The sequence below is a fragment of the Halichoeres trimaculatus genome, unplaced genomic scaffold, assembly GCF_033239565.1.
Source record: "Halichoeres trimaculatus isolate MK-OKI-2021-1 unplaced genomic scaffold, fHalTri1.1 fHalTri1_scaffold_16, whole genome shotgun sequence".
NCBI classification, from domain to species: domain Eukaryota; kingdom Metazoa; phylum Chordata; class Actinopteri; order Labriformes; family Labridae; genus Halichoeres; species Halichoeres trimaculatus.
The window spans coordinates 4,310,046-4,327,431 of record NW_027437194.1 but is presented as its reverse complement, the minus strand read 5'-3'; the positions used below and the strand labels follow the sequence as shown (position 1 = coordinate 4,327,431).

The 17,386-nt window shown below is 39.7% G+C and overlaps 1 protein-coding gene across 5 annotated transcripts in view; it reads right to left on the bottom strand.

Annotated features, from left to right (window-relative positions):
• LOC141805173 (disabled homolog 2-interacting protein-like) overlaps positions 1–13,546 on the bottom strand; it is a 272,306-nt gene extending 258,760 nt beyond the window's left edge. For all 5 annotated transcript variants that reach the window (XM_074689980.1, XM_074689984.1, XM_074689982.1 and 2 more), the window contains exon 1: positions 13,310–13,546. In XM_074689980.1, the coding sequence (XP_074546081.1) occupies positions 13,310–13,349 (40 nt within the window). In that variant the 5' untranslated portion in view covers positions 13,350–13,546. The remainder of the gene's footprint in view (positions 1–13,309) is intronic.
• Positions 13,547–17,386: the final 3,840 nt, after the last annotated feature.

The window sequence follows — 17,386 nt, the reverse complement described above, 5'->3', positions numbered from 1 at the left end:
GTTTATCTTTCTTCTGCTCTTCTGTCCTTTTTCTGTCTGACAGTTAGGCTCCAGTGTCCACCATCACTACAAAATTAATCACAGAAATCATTTTCAGCAGAGACAAACACAGATCTCTCTACTTAACTTAATCAGCTGGCGTGGTGTTGTCATAGAGACTCAGACATGCCGTCAATCAATCTGGTTCTGCTCATCCCGATCACGAAGTTAAGACGTAGCATTTTGAAATAACCTGTAACCTGCAATATTAGTGCTGATAATCTCATTTTAAAGTCTGGATTACAATCGGACATATATCTAGAAGGGAAACTTTTTCAAGCTTATTTCTTTGTTTTTTTACTCTTCATGCAAACGCACATGGCACACGGTAATGTTATCTAAACATTGGATTGTCACCCACCAACCGGTTGGAGATCTCACTGAATCACAGCTCAAACAGATGGCAGCTGTCAATGCACTCTTGGCATAAAGACACCACAGGCATTGGACCAAAAGTGCTTTGTCAACCAGTCGATAGCTCAGTGCAAGCTGGGAAAAGAAGGAGTCAGTATAAAAGCTGCTGCTGTTGACCTCAGACGCATTCATACGAAGCTTGAGCAGTTTTGTAGCTCCTGGTCATTAATTAAAATTTAATCTACAGTTGCAGCCCTCAGTCAGGAGAGGAAATGATCAAAGTTCAGTATTCTACAGATGAATACAGAGGAGCTCTTGAACAATGTTTGACACAGAAAGTGGTGTGTTTGTGCAGAAATGATCCAAGTGCCTAAAGACTCAGGTCTCACAGTAAATGCACAGACAAGGAAAGTAGGTAACAACATCACTTTGCTCTCTGCTCAATACCTGGAGACTGTAGATTCATCTGAAGGTATCTCAAATCAATGCACAAGGCCATGTTCACACGGATCGATGTAGTCAAAGCATCTCCGGGGTAATCATAAACACGGTGAGGTAGGGATTCAACAACGATAATGCAACAAACACTCACTTCTTCATTCATGGTTTTGCTGTATGTCCATTTTCCCTTGAAGAGATGCTACAAAGATGCTTAACATTTTACACTTTAAATTAAAAGGATCCAGAAAAGGATGGCTTTTATTCCCCAACTTGCAAGAAAACTTCAAGTTCCTGTTAAAAAATCAGGCTGAGTAGCTCGTTAGCAAGCCAGCTAACTGTTACACATGCTTACTGTGGGGCATTACAAAGATATATTGCCTTGCTATGTTAATGCAGGATTCAGGCAAAGAGGCAAAAAACAGGGAGTTGATACGGAGATGCAACTGCAGTTCATTAAGGTTCCACCAGAGGCTGGCTGACCAAAGTTAAAGAAGCTGATTTTTGACCTGAATGATGAGAAGCCCCACTGTAGCTGTCTGTACAGAAGCTAAAGGCCTGCCTCTGCCTCATCCAAACTTTAATAAAGCTGGGCTAAGTTCAGCATTTCTAATACACCCAGCAAGATCCTGATCACACATTTATCTATAGACTGTACGAAACAGTCATAGTCTCAGTGATGTCACCCATCTGTTTCAAATGAACAGTTTCAGTGCCTATTAACAGTAGTAGCTATCACTCCATGACTGGACCTAAGTTTCAGTAAACCTTGCAATTTTAGTTTTGGGGCAGGCCTTTAGACTTCTACCAACAGCTACAGTGTGCCTTCCTCAGTCAAGTCAGCCATAGCTTCAAAACTTGTGAGTCACGTAAACGAACTCCTGGTGTAGCTTTTCAGCCCGAGATCATTTTTTTGAACCAGGCAGTAAACAGTTTTACTTTTGCTGTAAGGATCAGCTTTTTTTAAAAGGTGTACATGTATTTTCCAGGGCTAGGGATGGGTACTGAAATAGGCACTTTTATAGGTACCAACCAAATTCAGTCTGTAGTACCCAGTACCAATTCACATCAAATCAAACAGTATCATGTTTAGGTACCTAATTGCATCCTTGTGACTTCGAGGAAGTGGAAGAGTAGGTGATTTTCCATGCTGGACATGAACACAGCATTGCAAGTTTGTATATTGAGAAATAAACATGTTAAATTGAAAAACTTTGAGATGTTATTATTATACAAATTAATATTTATTAGAACAGAGTAGAATAAAAAGAGAATATTCTTTTGTTGATTCCCCATAGGAGATTTTTTCTTGCCACAGCAGCTCACAGAAAAAGGTGCAATAAATGCAATAACAATAAAATATAGAATAGTAATAGAAGAGTATGAAATAAGAAATTTGAGGAAATATATAAAAGTGGAAAATATATTACTATTTACATATAGGGATGGGCGCCTTTCACATTTGAAATGATATGGTACTGATGCCTGCGACCTGGCAACCAGTACCGGTACTCAACGGTACCAACTTTTGGCACTTTTTTGTGTTTATGTGGTAAAAAAAATCAATTTGTTTAATAATAAAATGTGTTTTTTTCAATCTAATATATTTATTCTTCAGTATATAACCTTGCAATGCTGTGATCACGTCCAGTATGGAAAATTGTCTACTCTTCCACTCCCTCACAGTCACAAGGATGATTTAGGTACCTTAACATGGTACCTTTTGGTTTCATGTGAATCTGTACCCAGTACTTTTGACAGAATTCAGTCGGTACCTATAAAAGTACCCATCCCTATGAACATATTTACAGAAAAACAAACAAGTACAAGAACAGTACTGTGATGATGTGCAAAGTATTGGGACATCATCCCAGTACTGTACTGATACTGGACCACATAAATGCAAACACAAGTACCGAAAATGAGTACTGTTTCATGCCAATACTGATTGCAAGGTACCAGTCATCCAAGCTTTTGTAACCAGCCTCAAGTGGACACCCAATGAAAGTTCACAACTTTCACATTGGTGCCAATTTAAACATCGGATAACCACTTGATCTGACATGTGCTTATTGTTGGAGAATGCGCTTGGTTGGTCATCGGAAGGTTGCAGGTTCAAGCCCAGCTCTGGGCGGCACATGGCGATGTGTCCTTGGGCAAGAAACTTAACCCCAAGGTGCTCCCACTGCTGCATCAGTGGTGTGTGAATGGGTATGAAAAGGGCGTGACTGTGTTAGATGTACTGATGGATAGCTGTCATAGTAAAGATTGGATCCATCAGTGTGTGAATGTGAGAGCGAATGGATGTGGATGGGTAAGTGTGACCTGTGGTGTAAAGCAGCTTTGAGTGGTCCATGACTAGAAAAGCGCTATATAAGCTCAAGTCCATTTACCATTTAGATCAGGTTTCAACACTGTTTTCTAGAGGTTAAAGGATAAGGACCATGCATGTTTTAAATAGTGAATCTCTGTGGTTGATAGCTAGCTAGATGGCTAGATAGATATGCCAGAAAGAGAATAAAATGAATTTCTACTTTACTAATTTCAGGATATGTCTCAACTCTCAGCTTTAACACCATGACTGAACCTCCACACAGCCCTTTAAATTCTGAAATCCAAAATATCGACACCTTTAAAATATGGCCTCTTTCCTAAGATGGTACAAAAAATGATTCTTGAAAAAATGTCTTTTAGAGTACACAAAAAAGGAAAGATACACCAAAAGCAGGGCTTTGTAAAAGACTGGCTGTTTGCTGAATATTTCAGACATCTTCCCTCCAGGTCTGTTCCTGAGGCTTTGTTTCAAGGAACGTTGTAAGCTAACAAACCGATCATAATGACTTTCTGTGACCTGCTTTGCAACAAAGCTGCGTTGTGAAAACTAGCTGAGAAAAAAGTCTGACTGATAGTTGCAGTTTTCTTTGTTTCTCTTACGATAAGATCTGATAAAGTGCACTTGAAAGAGAGAATACTAAACAAAGAAGCTAAATGAAATCTGCTACCCTGAATGCAAATGCAAGTCAATGAATTCAGGCAGGTCAATAAGGGAGCGTTAAAACTTCTTTTTCCTGTGAACTCCAACAACCTTTGCTTTCAAGTTTAGACCTGATAGTAGATACTGAGTAGCTTAGTGGGAGTTGTGGAGGCAGAGCAACACTTGACAGCACAAAGGGATGCTTTGTGGCGTTCACACTGACCCAGACTTCTGAACTCTCTCAGTAGATGCTGTTTTAACTTCAGCTGTCTGAAGAGAATGGTTGCTATGGGTAAAAAGCATAGTTAGGAGTCAGTCTGCATTCTTTAGCTTTAAGAATTATATGAGTTATGAAGCTGATGGTGGCACTCAGATCAGGTAAAGTGTCTGTTTTCTTAATTAAAGGATTTTGACCAATCAGAATCAAGTAGATGACAGTTGGGTAATTGGTACGTTGTAGTGATATTGGTGATGAAGATGGCTTTGAAATAAAACTGTTACAACCATCCTCTGGAGCACTGACCTACATATGTATTTACCTTTACTCATGTTGTATCGCACACTTTACCCCGGTGGATCTACAGAGTCTGAGTGGAGCAGGACCAAACTTTAAAGTTCCTGAGGCTTAGTATCTCGGATGACCGCCAACACCACCAAAACGGCCCTGCAGTCGCTCCACTTTTTAAGCCTACTGACAACGAACAATCTGGAGAGGAAGCTCTGAAACTGAGAGCATTTTAACATCACGTCGTGGTATGCAGGCAGCAGTGAGAAGAAAAAAAAGGCTCTGCAGCAGATAACTTGCTCAGCAAAGAAGATTATCTGCTGCGCGCTGCCCTCCCTGGAGAGTATCGCTACCACTCAGATCCTCAGAGGAGTGAAAAACACGGTTCAAGACTCCTCACAGCCAAGTCACAAAATGTTCAAGCTGCTGCTCTCAGGTACACGATACGGGACGACAAAAACACTAAAAACCAGGCTGAGAGGTTCATTTTTACAGAGCTACTTCTGCACTTACAGACATTTTCACTGCTGCTAAGCACAACGGACTTTAAAGCAAGATTACACTTGGACTGATTTTATTAATACTAATTATTATCATCGTCTATTGTTATAGTTTAAGACATTCAAAATTAACCTGTAGTATTTCTGAGTTCAGATGGGTGTTAATGGAGCTTCATCGTACCATGTCCATATTGGTGGCTCATTTGTTTTTGAAACACAATTTGTCACTGAAGTAGTTTATGCCAAGAGAAATGTCTATTCTATTCTATGTCTATTTACTGTCTTAAGTTCCTTGAAAAGGCAATTGTATGTTTTTTGGGTTTTTTTTTTTTTGCTTGAATTGTACCAAACTTACATTAACTTGAATTTGTACAAAAATGTTGCTAATCTTTGTTTTGGATATATCTGGATGTTATTCCCCACTTGTCTAAATAAAAGTAAAAAAGTTATTTTTTTCTTCAAATGTTGTATACCTTTCATTTTATTTGCATTAATTTACTAAAGCTAGTTTGTGCCCCTTTAGTCATTTTAAAAAAGCAATGGGTACCGGTACTTAACGCTACCAATTTTCTGTACTTTTTTGTGTTTATGTGGTAAAAAAATAACAATTTGTTTAATATATATATATATATATATATATATATATATATATATATATATATATATATATATATATATATATATATATATATATATATATATATACACACATATATTTTGATTGTTTGTTTGTTTTTCTGTTTGTTTATTGTCAAAATCACATATTTAATCTTGAGACCCAAATTAATTAAAAAAATATATTAATAATAAAATTAACAAAATTTATAATAAATAATAATAATTACTACAACAACAAAAATAAGAATAATAAAATTAACAAAATTAATAATCAACCAAAAAATTACCAAGTTGTCACATACTGGTCGGCTATTTCTCTTACCTACATTTCTGGTCGTAGTTGCATTTTGGATGGTTCCTACAAATCGGTACACATGTGCTTTAAACGACGCCGGGCAAACCAAGTACTTATTACCGTTAATTTAAACAGCTGTCCAGATTTCCTCTTGTCTTTTTGATACAATAGTCACATGGGGGATTGAAATATGTTTTAAAAAAAGATGACGTGCACCACAATAATTTGCAGGGGAAATAAATAAATGACACCGAACAAAAAGTGGAAGAGCTGAACGATGATAACCTCCAGCAGAAAATTTGTGGGTTATTTTTAATAAGCAACCCATTTTTATCAAATGTTCATATTTTATTCCATGTTCTCTCTTTGGCAGACATTTAGTGTCCTGAAACCTTTCTCAATAGAAAGAAAAACTGAAAAAAGGAGCTCCATCCCAAAGCGAGGAGGAGAACAAGTTGTGTTCTTGGTTCCTGTGTTTGTTGGGGATTTATTTCCACTCTGCTGTCCCTGGATGCCCGCTGCACTAGATTGTTTTATGTTTTTATTTATTCCATTGTGTTTCATCGGCATCCTTTCCTGTTTTTACACTGTGCAAGCCTCGGTTATTTTAAAGGATAGTTTTACAACCTGCTCACTTTAATACACTGTATGCCTGTTTTGTTTGCTCTCTTTGCTGTTAAACTTTGTGGCTGCAAAATCTTTAATAGTACATTTCTAGGTGAGAAAGTTATCCACTGAACATCTAAAAGAGTGTGAAGTCGTTCGACGACAACAACCCATTCGTTAAATATCGTAGTCTGATTGTTGTCACGTGTAGTTGTCTTTTCTTCAGTTCAGGGCAACAGGAAATCTTGGGAAATATCTGCCAGTTCTTTCCAGTGCAGTCTGGCTCTTTGATCAAGACATTATTCACATCCAGACTGTTTGCGAAAGCACACCAGGACCTTCAGAAAAACGTCCTGTCATGAGTATGAAAAGCAGAGAAAAGTGCAGCAGGAGAGTTTTACTAAAAGAGTCTGCGAGGAAATGTTGTTTACCTCAATGTGTCAGGTTTTAAAACATCCCCTCTTCCTGTTCTTCTTCTTTTTTTAGCTTTAACTTCCTCGTGTAGATCAAGTCATCCCTCTCCCTGCTACTGTCGCTGCTGTAGGCCCGTACGACGACACACTTTAGGCTAAATTATTCCTTTTCGGTCCATGCTGACATTACACTACTCATAACACCCATCTGTCCCAGCAGCCTGTGAGGCAAACTGTGTATCTGTACCACCCCCGAGTCGTGCTGCCGTGTTGTTTCCATGTTCATTTGCTCACACATGAAGTGCAGCAGTGGCGCTGATGTGAATCAACCCTTAACCAGAGAATGTACTGATAATGATTTCACCTGGGAGCTCGGCGATGACTGACAGACACAGAGATGGAAAAAGAGTTGAACTTAAAGTTGCAGTATTTTTGTTTTGTTTAAAGAAAAAAAAAGCTCAATGTGGAACCAAGGTGGGAAGTTTTGCACTTTTACAGTCTATAAATAACATCTCCACTTCAGTCTCAACTGAAGCAAAGAACGACTCAAGCTCACAGCTGATGGCATGAGCTAAACTTTCCTTTGTCTTTAATAACCATCATCATTCAAACTGTGAAAGGTGACACTTTTTAATAATAATAATAATAATAATAATAATAATAACTTAAATTTATATAGCGCCTTTCAAAGAACCCAAGGTCGCTTTCACAGTAGAGGGACAAACAAATTAACAACAAGGCCTTAAACAGGGAAGGCCAGGGAGAACAAGTGAGTTTTGAGAAGTGATTTGAAACAGTCCAGGGTGGGAGAGTTGCGGATTTCAGCGGGGAGAGAGTTCCAGAGGGTGGGGGCGGCCACACTAAAGGCTCTGTCGCCGAATGACTTTAGTTTGGTCCGCGGGATGGAGGGGAGACCAGCATCGGAAGACCGGAGGCTCCTGGATGAGGTGTGTTGGTGGAGAAGATCAGCCAGGTACTGGGGGGAAAGTGCATGAAGGGATTTGTAGGTGAGTAGGAGGAGCTTGTACTGGATGCGGAACTTGACCGGGAGCCAGTGGAGGTGAATGAGAGTGGGGGTGATGTGCTGCCAGGGTTTAGTGCGAGTAAGAACCCTGGCAGCTGAGTTTTGCACATATTGAAGCCTGTCTAGGGTTTTGTTAGGAACCCCGGACAGGACTCCATTAACAGTAATCCAGCCGGGATGTAACAAAGGCATGGATAAGGGTTTCTGTAACAGAGTCAGATAGTGATGAACGGAGACGGGAGATGTTTCTGAGATGATGGAAGGCTGATTTTGTGACAGATTTGATATGTGACTGGAAGGAGAGGGAGGGGTCAAAAATGACACCCAGGTTGCGGACCTCAGAGGCTGGGCAGATGGAACAGCCATCGACGCTAATAAGGAGATCCCCAACCTTCTGGAGCAGTGGCTTGGGGGCCACAACCATGAGCTCTGTCTTGCTGCTGTTCAGTTTGAGGAGGTTGGTGGTCATCCAGGTTTTAATGTCTTGGAGACAATCGACCAGAGACTGTGGGGGGAGCTGAGAGGAAGGTGCGGTGCTGAGGTAGAGTTGTGTGTCATCGGCGTAGCAGTGGAAATTAAGTCCATTTTTCACTACTTATATACCGTTTGTGTTTTTGCTGCTTTAATGTCTCCTATTCAGGCGAAAAAAAGAAGTGGAGAAACACTAACAACAAGATGACTAAAATCAAACTCACCATTCTTGAAGTTGTCTTGAAAATTTTATCTCGTCTTGTTCTCGTGAAGCTCATACCATGTAAAGTCTTGTCTCATGAGCTGAATCTACCACATTTATAACCAGCTTTTTTGAAACTTTAAAGTGGGGTATTGTGCATTTTTTAGACTTTATATCATCCCTCAGGTTGCTTTAAATGATTTACAGCTGTCCGAGGTTTCTGCCCGTTAAAGGGAAGTTTTTCCTTGCCACTGTAACTTGCTAAATGCTGCAAAGTCCTGTACTCATGGTGGGTTAATATAAGATAAGACTCCTTATCTTGTCTTGATGTTTGGTTTCTGCTAATAAAATTTTATTAACATTTACGGGTCTTGACCAAGTGTCTTGAAATAACATTTGTTATGATTTGGCGCTATACAAATAAAGATTGATTGAAAAAAATCTGTATATATCAACCCTTGGTGTTTTTAAAAAAAACGTATTTCAATTTCTGTCTGAAACGCTCATTCTACTTCTGTCTTTTTAAGCCTCCCTGCTCTACAAGCCGCTTCTCTCTGATTGGCCAGCCAGCTAGGCCCCATATACATGACAACGTTTCATCTAAAAACGCTAAAAGGCAGTGAAGAAAATTTGCTTTTAGACGGAAACGCTGAATTAAACCAATCATCTGGTGTTTTGGTAAAAACTAAGTGCAAAAGTGGAGCAACAGATGCACATTTTGTAAAAAGACAGTCAGCAGATTCAGCAGATTGAGCAACACAAGCACAACACAGTCGTTCGCAATGATTGAAACAGTGTGGCGTCAGCTTTTTCTACATGGCAACGGTGGCGGCAGCGTTTCAGAAAAATCCCACTCTAGAGGCCGTTTTCAAAAGTTTGCGTTTTAGGTCGGCTGAAACACTGTTTCAGTGTCACTGTGAGGCTGAAACGCAACAAAACTCTTGCGTTTCACCCTAAAACCAAGTCGCCTAGCTGCTTGTTGAGGGCAGATCTATGGGCAGACCTTGGCGTTTGAGGCCCTCGCCTCCAACGTGTCATGAACCACTTAGGAAAGACTTATGTGATGACCTCATCATTCAAACAAGTCTCGTGATAACCTCTAAAAGATCTCGTCAAAACTGTTTGAAGACCTCCTGCTACTTTTTAAGCAGGATGAGTGCTACAATAATGGACGTATCATGGAGAAAGACGAACACAACTAAAGTAAAACAGAATGCTAAACAGACAAAGCTTTTTTCCTACATGAGGGTGAAACTTGGCTCCCCCGCGTAGAAACGTGATGCTACAGGTGGTTGCTGGGCTAGTGAAAGTGTTCACATAGTCAAGGTCAGAGGCAGTGGGTGTGTGCTGCTGCTGGCACTGAGCCAAAGAGGAGGAGCCCAGTTTGAATGTTGTGTTTACGAACAAGTGACAAAAATTCTTGCAGACTCTACCTGTAAGAGATTTAATCTATTCTCTATGCTCTCCTGTTTGAAGCTAAAGGCTGCTCTGAACACAGCTCCAAGGAGACAGGCTAAGAATATAAATATAAGCCACTTATGCAACTATTTTATGTTTATTTTGCCACAGACTGGATTACAACTTAATTCATACCACTGTAGTTCCTGCACAGACGTGAACATGAACGCATATGTGAATGCCATATTTCCTCTGCTCTCTGTCACAGCAGCTAGCCCCAAGCTAACAGCTGACTGTCCCTCACAAACAGATCTAATAGCACAAGTATAAGGTCCAAATCCATCAGAGTGTACTGAGTGAGACACAGCCCCTCCATCTGCAGAGTGACGGACTGACAGCAGGAGAGGAGGGATCTGAACATCTTAACATGAGTAACATGGGTATGATTGATTTCATTGCCATTATGATATTGTTTTTTTGCCATGTCATCCAGGATGAGCTCATTAAACTAAAAGTCAAGTAAGAAAGAAATGTTGTGTTAGAGCAAGAGGAATAACTTTATGAAACAACCTAAACAACCTAACCTAAAGACACCTTAGACTCTAAATCAAAGTATATCTTTAAAGACAGTATTAAAAAAACATTTTGCTGTGGAAGTATGGGGAGAAGTGTTGTTTTGTGAAAATAAGGGGGTTTAACAAAGAGGAATTTCATGGATCTTTGTTTTTTGTTGTTGTTTTTTTTTGGAACAAGAAATAATGAAGTGTAATAAGACATGTTGGCCTGCAGCTCTTTTTTCATTTTGTATTATGTGTTTTTTGTGAGAGAATGGGCAGATATAATGAAATAAAAGTCAAACTAAACTTAACTAAAACCACAGCCTATCTGGAATGACTGGGGAGATGGAGTTTTTGACCTACTCTGCAGCCAGCCACCAGGGGGAGCAGTTTTGACGTCCATTTTTTTTTTTACAGTCTATGATAATAACAAGTAACCTGTTACACATTTCAGAAACTGTGTTTTTTTAATGTGACTGTATTTGGTTATGGTTCATTGACGAATAAGACTCTTGAGTAGGCCAATTTTAAAATACTAAAAATAAGGACACATTTGGATTTATTTTAAAAAAATGGCATTTTAGTCTGTTTAAAATTGAATTTAAAAGTCACAGTCTTAAAAAAAAGTCATTTGATACAATCATAATTTATCTCAAAATTAATGTTTTTCTGTAACATGACATAGTTTTAATTTCAATTTTATAAATGTATTCTATAATGGCAGTGTCCCTTGTAATGCAATTACAATGCCCATTTTGCTCTAAAACCCATAAAACTGATTTAAAATGTGTGCAGGTAATATTTACTGAACCATAGTAAAGCCAAAACTGACAAGCATTTTGTTGGTTACACCTCATGACAGATGGTCACCCCAAATGATGAGAAAACCACAGGTATATCAGGTATATCACCTGTCCAACTGCTCGTTAAGTCAAATTTCTAATCAGCCAATCACATGGCAGCAACTGAACGCATCTAGACATGTAGATATGGTCAAGATGATCTGCTGCAGGTCAAAGTGAGCATCAGAATGGGGAAGAAAGGTGATTTAAGGGACTTTGAACGTAGCATGGTTGTTGGTCTGAGTATTTCAGAAACTGCTGATCTACTGGGATTTTAACCCACAACCATCTCTAGGGTTTACAGAGAATGGTCCCAAAAAGAGAAAATATCCAGTGAGCAGCAGTTCTGTGGGACAAAATGCCTTGTTGATGCCAGAGGTCAGAGGAGAATGGACAGACTGGTTGGAGCTGATAGAAAGGCAACAGTAACTCAAATAACCACTGGTTACAACCGAGGTCTGCAGAAGAGCATCTCTGAACACACAACACGTCCAACCTTGAGGCAGATGGGCTACAGCAGCAGAAGACCACACCGGGTGACCCTCCTGTCAGCTAAGAACAGGAAACTGAGGCTACAATTCACACAGCAACACCAAAACTGGACAATAGAAGATTGGAAAAACGTTGCCTGGTCTGATGAGTCTGGATTTCTGCTCCACATTCAGATGGTAGGGTCAGAATTTGGCCTCAACAACATGAAAGCATGGATCCATCCTGCCTTGTATCAACTGTTCAGGCTGCTGCTGCTGCTGGTGTAATGATGTGGGGGATATTTTCTTGGCTCACTTTGGGCCCCTTAGTACCAACTGAGCATGGTTTAAAGTCCACAGCCTACCTGAGTATTGTTGCTGACCATGTCCATCCCTTTATGAGCACAGTGTACCCATCTTCTGATGGCTACTTCCAGCAGGATAACGTTCCATGTCATAAAGCTGGAATCATCTCAGACTGCTTTCTTCAACATGACAATGAGTTCCCTGTACTCAAATGTCCTCCACAGTCCCCAGATCTCAATCCAATAGAGCACCTTTGGGATGTGGTGGAACGGGAGATTCTCATCATGGATGTTCAGCCGACAAATCTGCAGCAACTGTGTGATGCTATCATGTCAATATGGAGCAAACTCTCTGAGGAATGTTTCCAGTACCATTCAGAGTTAAAATGAACCCAAATCAAAATATTCCTTCCTCCAAGCAAAGTCTCATTATTCGCTGATTTCAGGTTTGGTAGTTCCCAGGCTCTCGTTAAGTAGCTTAATGAGTCTGATGCTGTCAAACAGGAGAACCAAAGAAGCTCCTGTTATTATATTCACCTGATTTCAAATGCTGCAATTACCACCAACAACAAAACCTATTGAGCATTTCAACAATTTTTTACCCTCTGGTTAACATTTCAACTGGCTCCAATCAAGCGAGTTACGTAACTGAGTCCAAGCTCATTGTGCAGCTGGATCGTGGTCTCCAGTTTGGACTGCTATCAGCCTCCACAGACCAGGCACAGAATATTCAAACTTACTTCTCCACTCTTCAACAAACCAAGCCTCTTACTTTAATCTTTGGCTTTTCAACTTAACTGTCAATTTCTTCAACAGTGCTGAATTTCCATAATGTCCTGTGCGCAAAATTCAACCCTAAAGACAGCAGAGCCAAATGAGGGATATCAGAGTGTGTACGATAAAGACAAACAAGCTAAAGTAGCACAAGCTTTGTCACTGTATCTAGGTCAGAAGGATGCGATATTCTCTTGCCGATTTGTACTTTTTCGCAGCTGTGCTTCAAATGAGCGGTAGTTGTAGTAGCAGGCGCAACTCCACTTTAATGCACTCTGTTAAGCACATATGGGAAATAATAAACACCTTCTGTTTTTCTACAACAACAATCATCACGGTAATCACCTCGTGAAGCACAACACATGCACTTAAGATGATAAGAAAGAGGAGAAATGGACAGATGGATGCAGAGAGAAGAGGATGGAAATAAGAATGTGACCCTAAAAAATAGAGGGAGAAAAAGATGAGGAAGGATGCAGAGAAAAGGAGAGCAGAGGTAGAGATATGCATCTAGTTTCATTTACCTGACAGAGAATCAGAAGACATGCTCTCCTGCTGCTGCATCTTGACTCTTGTCTCCACTGTGCGACTCTGCGTGTGCGTGTGTCCACAAGCTACAGGGAGTGAGCGCGCCAGCAGCACGCCTCACTGTGTGTTTTGATGACGGAATCCGCGTAGCAGCGAGAAGCGGAGCGAGGAGAGCAGGGAGGTAGGGGGGGTGGTGGTATGGGAGAAGGAGAAATGAGCTCCTTTATAACCTCGCCAAGTGCCTCCAATCCTGTTCCCAGTTTTTCTCATTCTCGTTTCTCTGTGAGCGTTCACGCAAAACACACGCGGTGCAGATGGAGATTTATGAAGGGGGCACACAGGGAGGCAGGGAGGTGGGGGAGGAGCCTGGGGAGGGGATGGAGAAGAGGAGGTGCTGGGGACAGAAAGAAGGCAATCATCTTTAGTGTATGCTTACTCACTCAGGCACTGAGCCATTACTCTTTACTCCCTACACACAACCTCACAACACAGCAGCTCAAAACCTCCTCAACACGTTTGGATGTTAACGATTTTATATGAGCAGAAAATTCTCAAAAACATTACATTAAATAATGGAAGGTGCACAAAAACATCTAATTTGACCGTGTGATTAAGCACAGGCACATTATGTAAGCCTGGGGACTTTTTAAATTAGCTTCTTTACCAATGAATTCACCTGAAAAGCCCTGCAGACGACTGAGGATACTGTGACGTGATCTAGACATAGCTGTATTATTTCATTGCTACACTCTTAAAGGCAATTATTTCTAAGTAAGACACAGTGTGATTATTGTTGTAACAAGTTAATGTTTGATCTAAGGATGAATCATGTTGCAGAAAAATACCCTTTGGTTTCTTAACTGCCCAATCAAAAGTGTTGAACAATGCTCTGTACTCATCAGAAGTAGTTCAGGGCTCCAGACTAACTTTTTGCATTGGTTGCACCAGTGCGCCTAACTTTTTAAGAATTTATTGGTGCAACTGCACAAAATTTATGTGCACCCAAATTTAAACAAGAATAAAGCTGAGTTTCCACCAAGCAAACCAGTTTGGTTCGTCTCAGTACAGCATGCATTTCAGTGGCGTTTCCACTGACTTATCCCGGGACGGCTCCCCAAATAACCGAGACGAGCCATCCCACTTTTTGGGACCCTTACGTATCGTACCAGACTAAACCGATCCGCTCTCAAAAGGTGGAGCTACAACACTGCAGACCCTTGATTGGTCAGTAGAATCGTCACTTACCGTGTGACAGCAGCTGTATTTCTGTCTTCTCTGAAACAAAGCATGATTGCACTTTGACCGTACTGATCTGAACTGGGCTGCTTGGTGGTAACAGGGCTTAAGTTGTAGAGAAATGTTTGTCTTTATTTGAAGCACAATTATTAGGGATGGGTACCGAACTAGGTACTTTTAAAGGTACCGACTGAATTCTGCCAAAAGTACCAGGTACTGATCCATGTGAAACTAAAAGGTGCCATGTTTAGGTACCTAAATGCATCCTTGTGAGGGAGTGGCAGAGAAGGCAATTTCCCATGCTTGATATGAATACAGCATTGCAAGGTTATATATTGAAGAAGAAATATGTTAAATTGAAAAAATATATATTTTATTATTAAACAAATTGATATTTTTTACCACATACAGCCAAAAAAAGGAAAATTGGTACTGGTGAGTATTGGTACCCGGCATCTGTACCGCGTCGTCTCAAATGTGAAAGGTACCCATCCCTAACAATTGTAGAGAAAAAGAAAATGTATAAAGTGTTTAAAGTGCTTCACTGAGCTCAAATTAAACATTTAAAAATCAAAAATGAAGAAAAATAAAACATTTCCAAAAGAAAGTGCCTGTTCTTAAAGTGCTACACTGAAATGATGTTAGTCTATTTTTCTTCATGGGCAGATTTTCTATAAATTTGGTGAACGGCAACTCCTCTTTAGCAACATTACATACAACGTCAATGTTTCCCTAAGGTCTCACATGTTTTTTTTGTGTAATTTAAAGGCTTATCTTTCAGATGGATCAACAATGGAAAAGCCTGAATGCAAAGCTCAAATTTTAAATGTAGGTCTGTTCAAAAAGAGGCATACAATTTTACAGGGGATGGTAACTACATTTGTAAAGAAGACATCTGTATGAATGTATTTTTCTGTATAAATGATACTTTGTATATCCATTGTACATTTTTAAAAATGTTTTTAAAGAAAAAACAGTTTTATAGTTTAATAAAACACATTTCAAAGGGTAGGATTTGATAAGTTGATACTTCTTCCTCCTCTTTTGGCTCATGTAAACTGAGAAACTAAATCAATGATTGTCTTGTTCTGTTTTCATTTTTTTCTGATTACCATTTATTTGTATTACTCGCTATTCAACTTGTCATCTACATGAACAAAATAAAAATAAAGTTCATTCATTTATTCATCTGGGCTTAAAAACTGCTGTAAATTCATTAGAACTGCTGATGCACATTTCTGTATCATACATTTTTACACCAAAATCATTGTTGAAAATCTCATGTGACTCAGTTTTCAGGATTTAGTCAGGGGATCTGACACCTCAACTTTTTTACAATCCAGCTGATAAACAAAGACTAAAATAAAGGACTTAAATCTGAAAGAAAAAAAAAAAGAAAATGATTTTTAACCAGAAGCACTGGCTGGAAAGTCAATTGATTTCACATGTTCCATGTTGTGTGAGCTTTGTTTCACTGCTTTTAACAATTCTGTTTTATATATCTTAAGTTTGTGCCTTCAGTTTCAGCATTTCAACACATTTGCTGCAAGAAAATTCAAGTTCTCTTGTTCAAAAGATGAAGTTCTACTGTCTTCCAGGGAAAAGGGGGAAATGGGATCAGTTACATAACTGGAACAAAATCTAAAATACTTCTCAGACAAACAGAGCAGAAACTTGTTCACACAAACATCAATTATTCACAAGTTATAAAAGCACTCAAAGTCAGTCAGACTTAATGAGATCTTTAAAGAAAAGGGTCTGCAGGAGTTTGCCTCCCACTGTGACTTCATGAGGACAGTTACTAACCAAACAAACACCTGGCAGCTGCAGCATCGCGTTAGGACCATGTGGGAGAGACTCGAGAGCCGTGCACCTGCCTTAGCATGTTACCTGTGGAGCAGAACTCGCCTCGCTCTTCGTCCCCTGCTGTTCCCGGAAGTGAGTGAAAGTCGAGCCAAGCTTCACCCTCATTTAGTGAGTATCTCTATCTGTGGTTGTGTTTTTCTTCCTCCGTGTTATGTCCACTGTCGTGTAGCTCCTCTAAACAGCGTCTTCCACTCGCTAATTAACGATCACAGTCACTGGGCGCACTGCGCGCTCTGTGATTGGCTGATGTAGCCACGCCTACTGTTCGTCCAGAAACGCCCCCAAAACAACCAAAACATAAACAAACAGCCTTGTTAGAGCCCGAAATGTAATTACAAAATGTAACAAAACCCAAATGTTACAACTTTTTATTTTATTTTATTTTTTTTGCCAAACATGGGACAACCTGACACATGTTGGGTCGGTTATTACATTTTTTTTTTTTTTTTTACTTTTTAAAAAATTAAATTTTGGGCTCAGCACTTTTGTTACATTATCGACCAGTTACTACAATTCAGGGTTTATTACATTTTTATTATTATTATTATTATATTGTGGGTTGTTACATTTTGGGCTCTAATTATGCGTCAACTGGCTGACCTGTAATTTAACGTTTACTTAATACATAAATTGAGCACAGCGTTAGTTTTGGCAGGTCACAGAGTCAAGTTTGGCAAACAGAACACCAGCCTCTCATGACACCAGCACCTACTTTCTATGCATCAAATTAGAAAATATCAACATTTTTATTCTATTTTAAAAAAAACTTAAGTCTGTTTATGTATTGTCACTGATGCCTGCTTCATTCTTTAGCTTTAGGGTTGTGCTGCTGCTGCTCTCCCTGCCTCAGGAGAGATGTGCTCCCCCTGCCTAAGGCTTTGGCGTTCCATGTGAGCAGGTAGAAGAACTCAGCCATATCACCAAATTCAACTTATTTTATGCACATTACTTGCTCCTTTGGTGATTGTGGT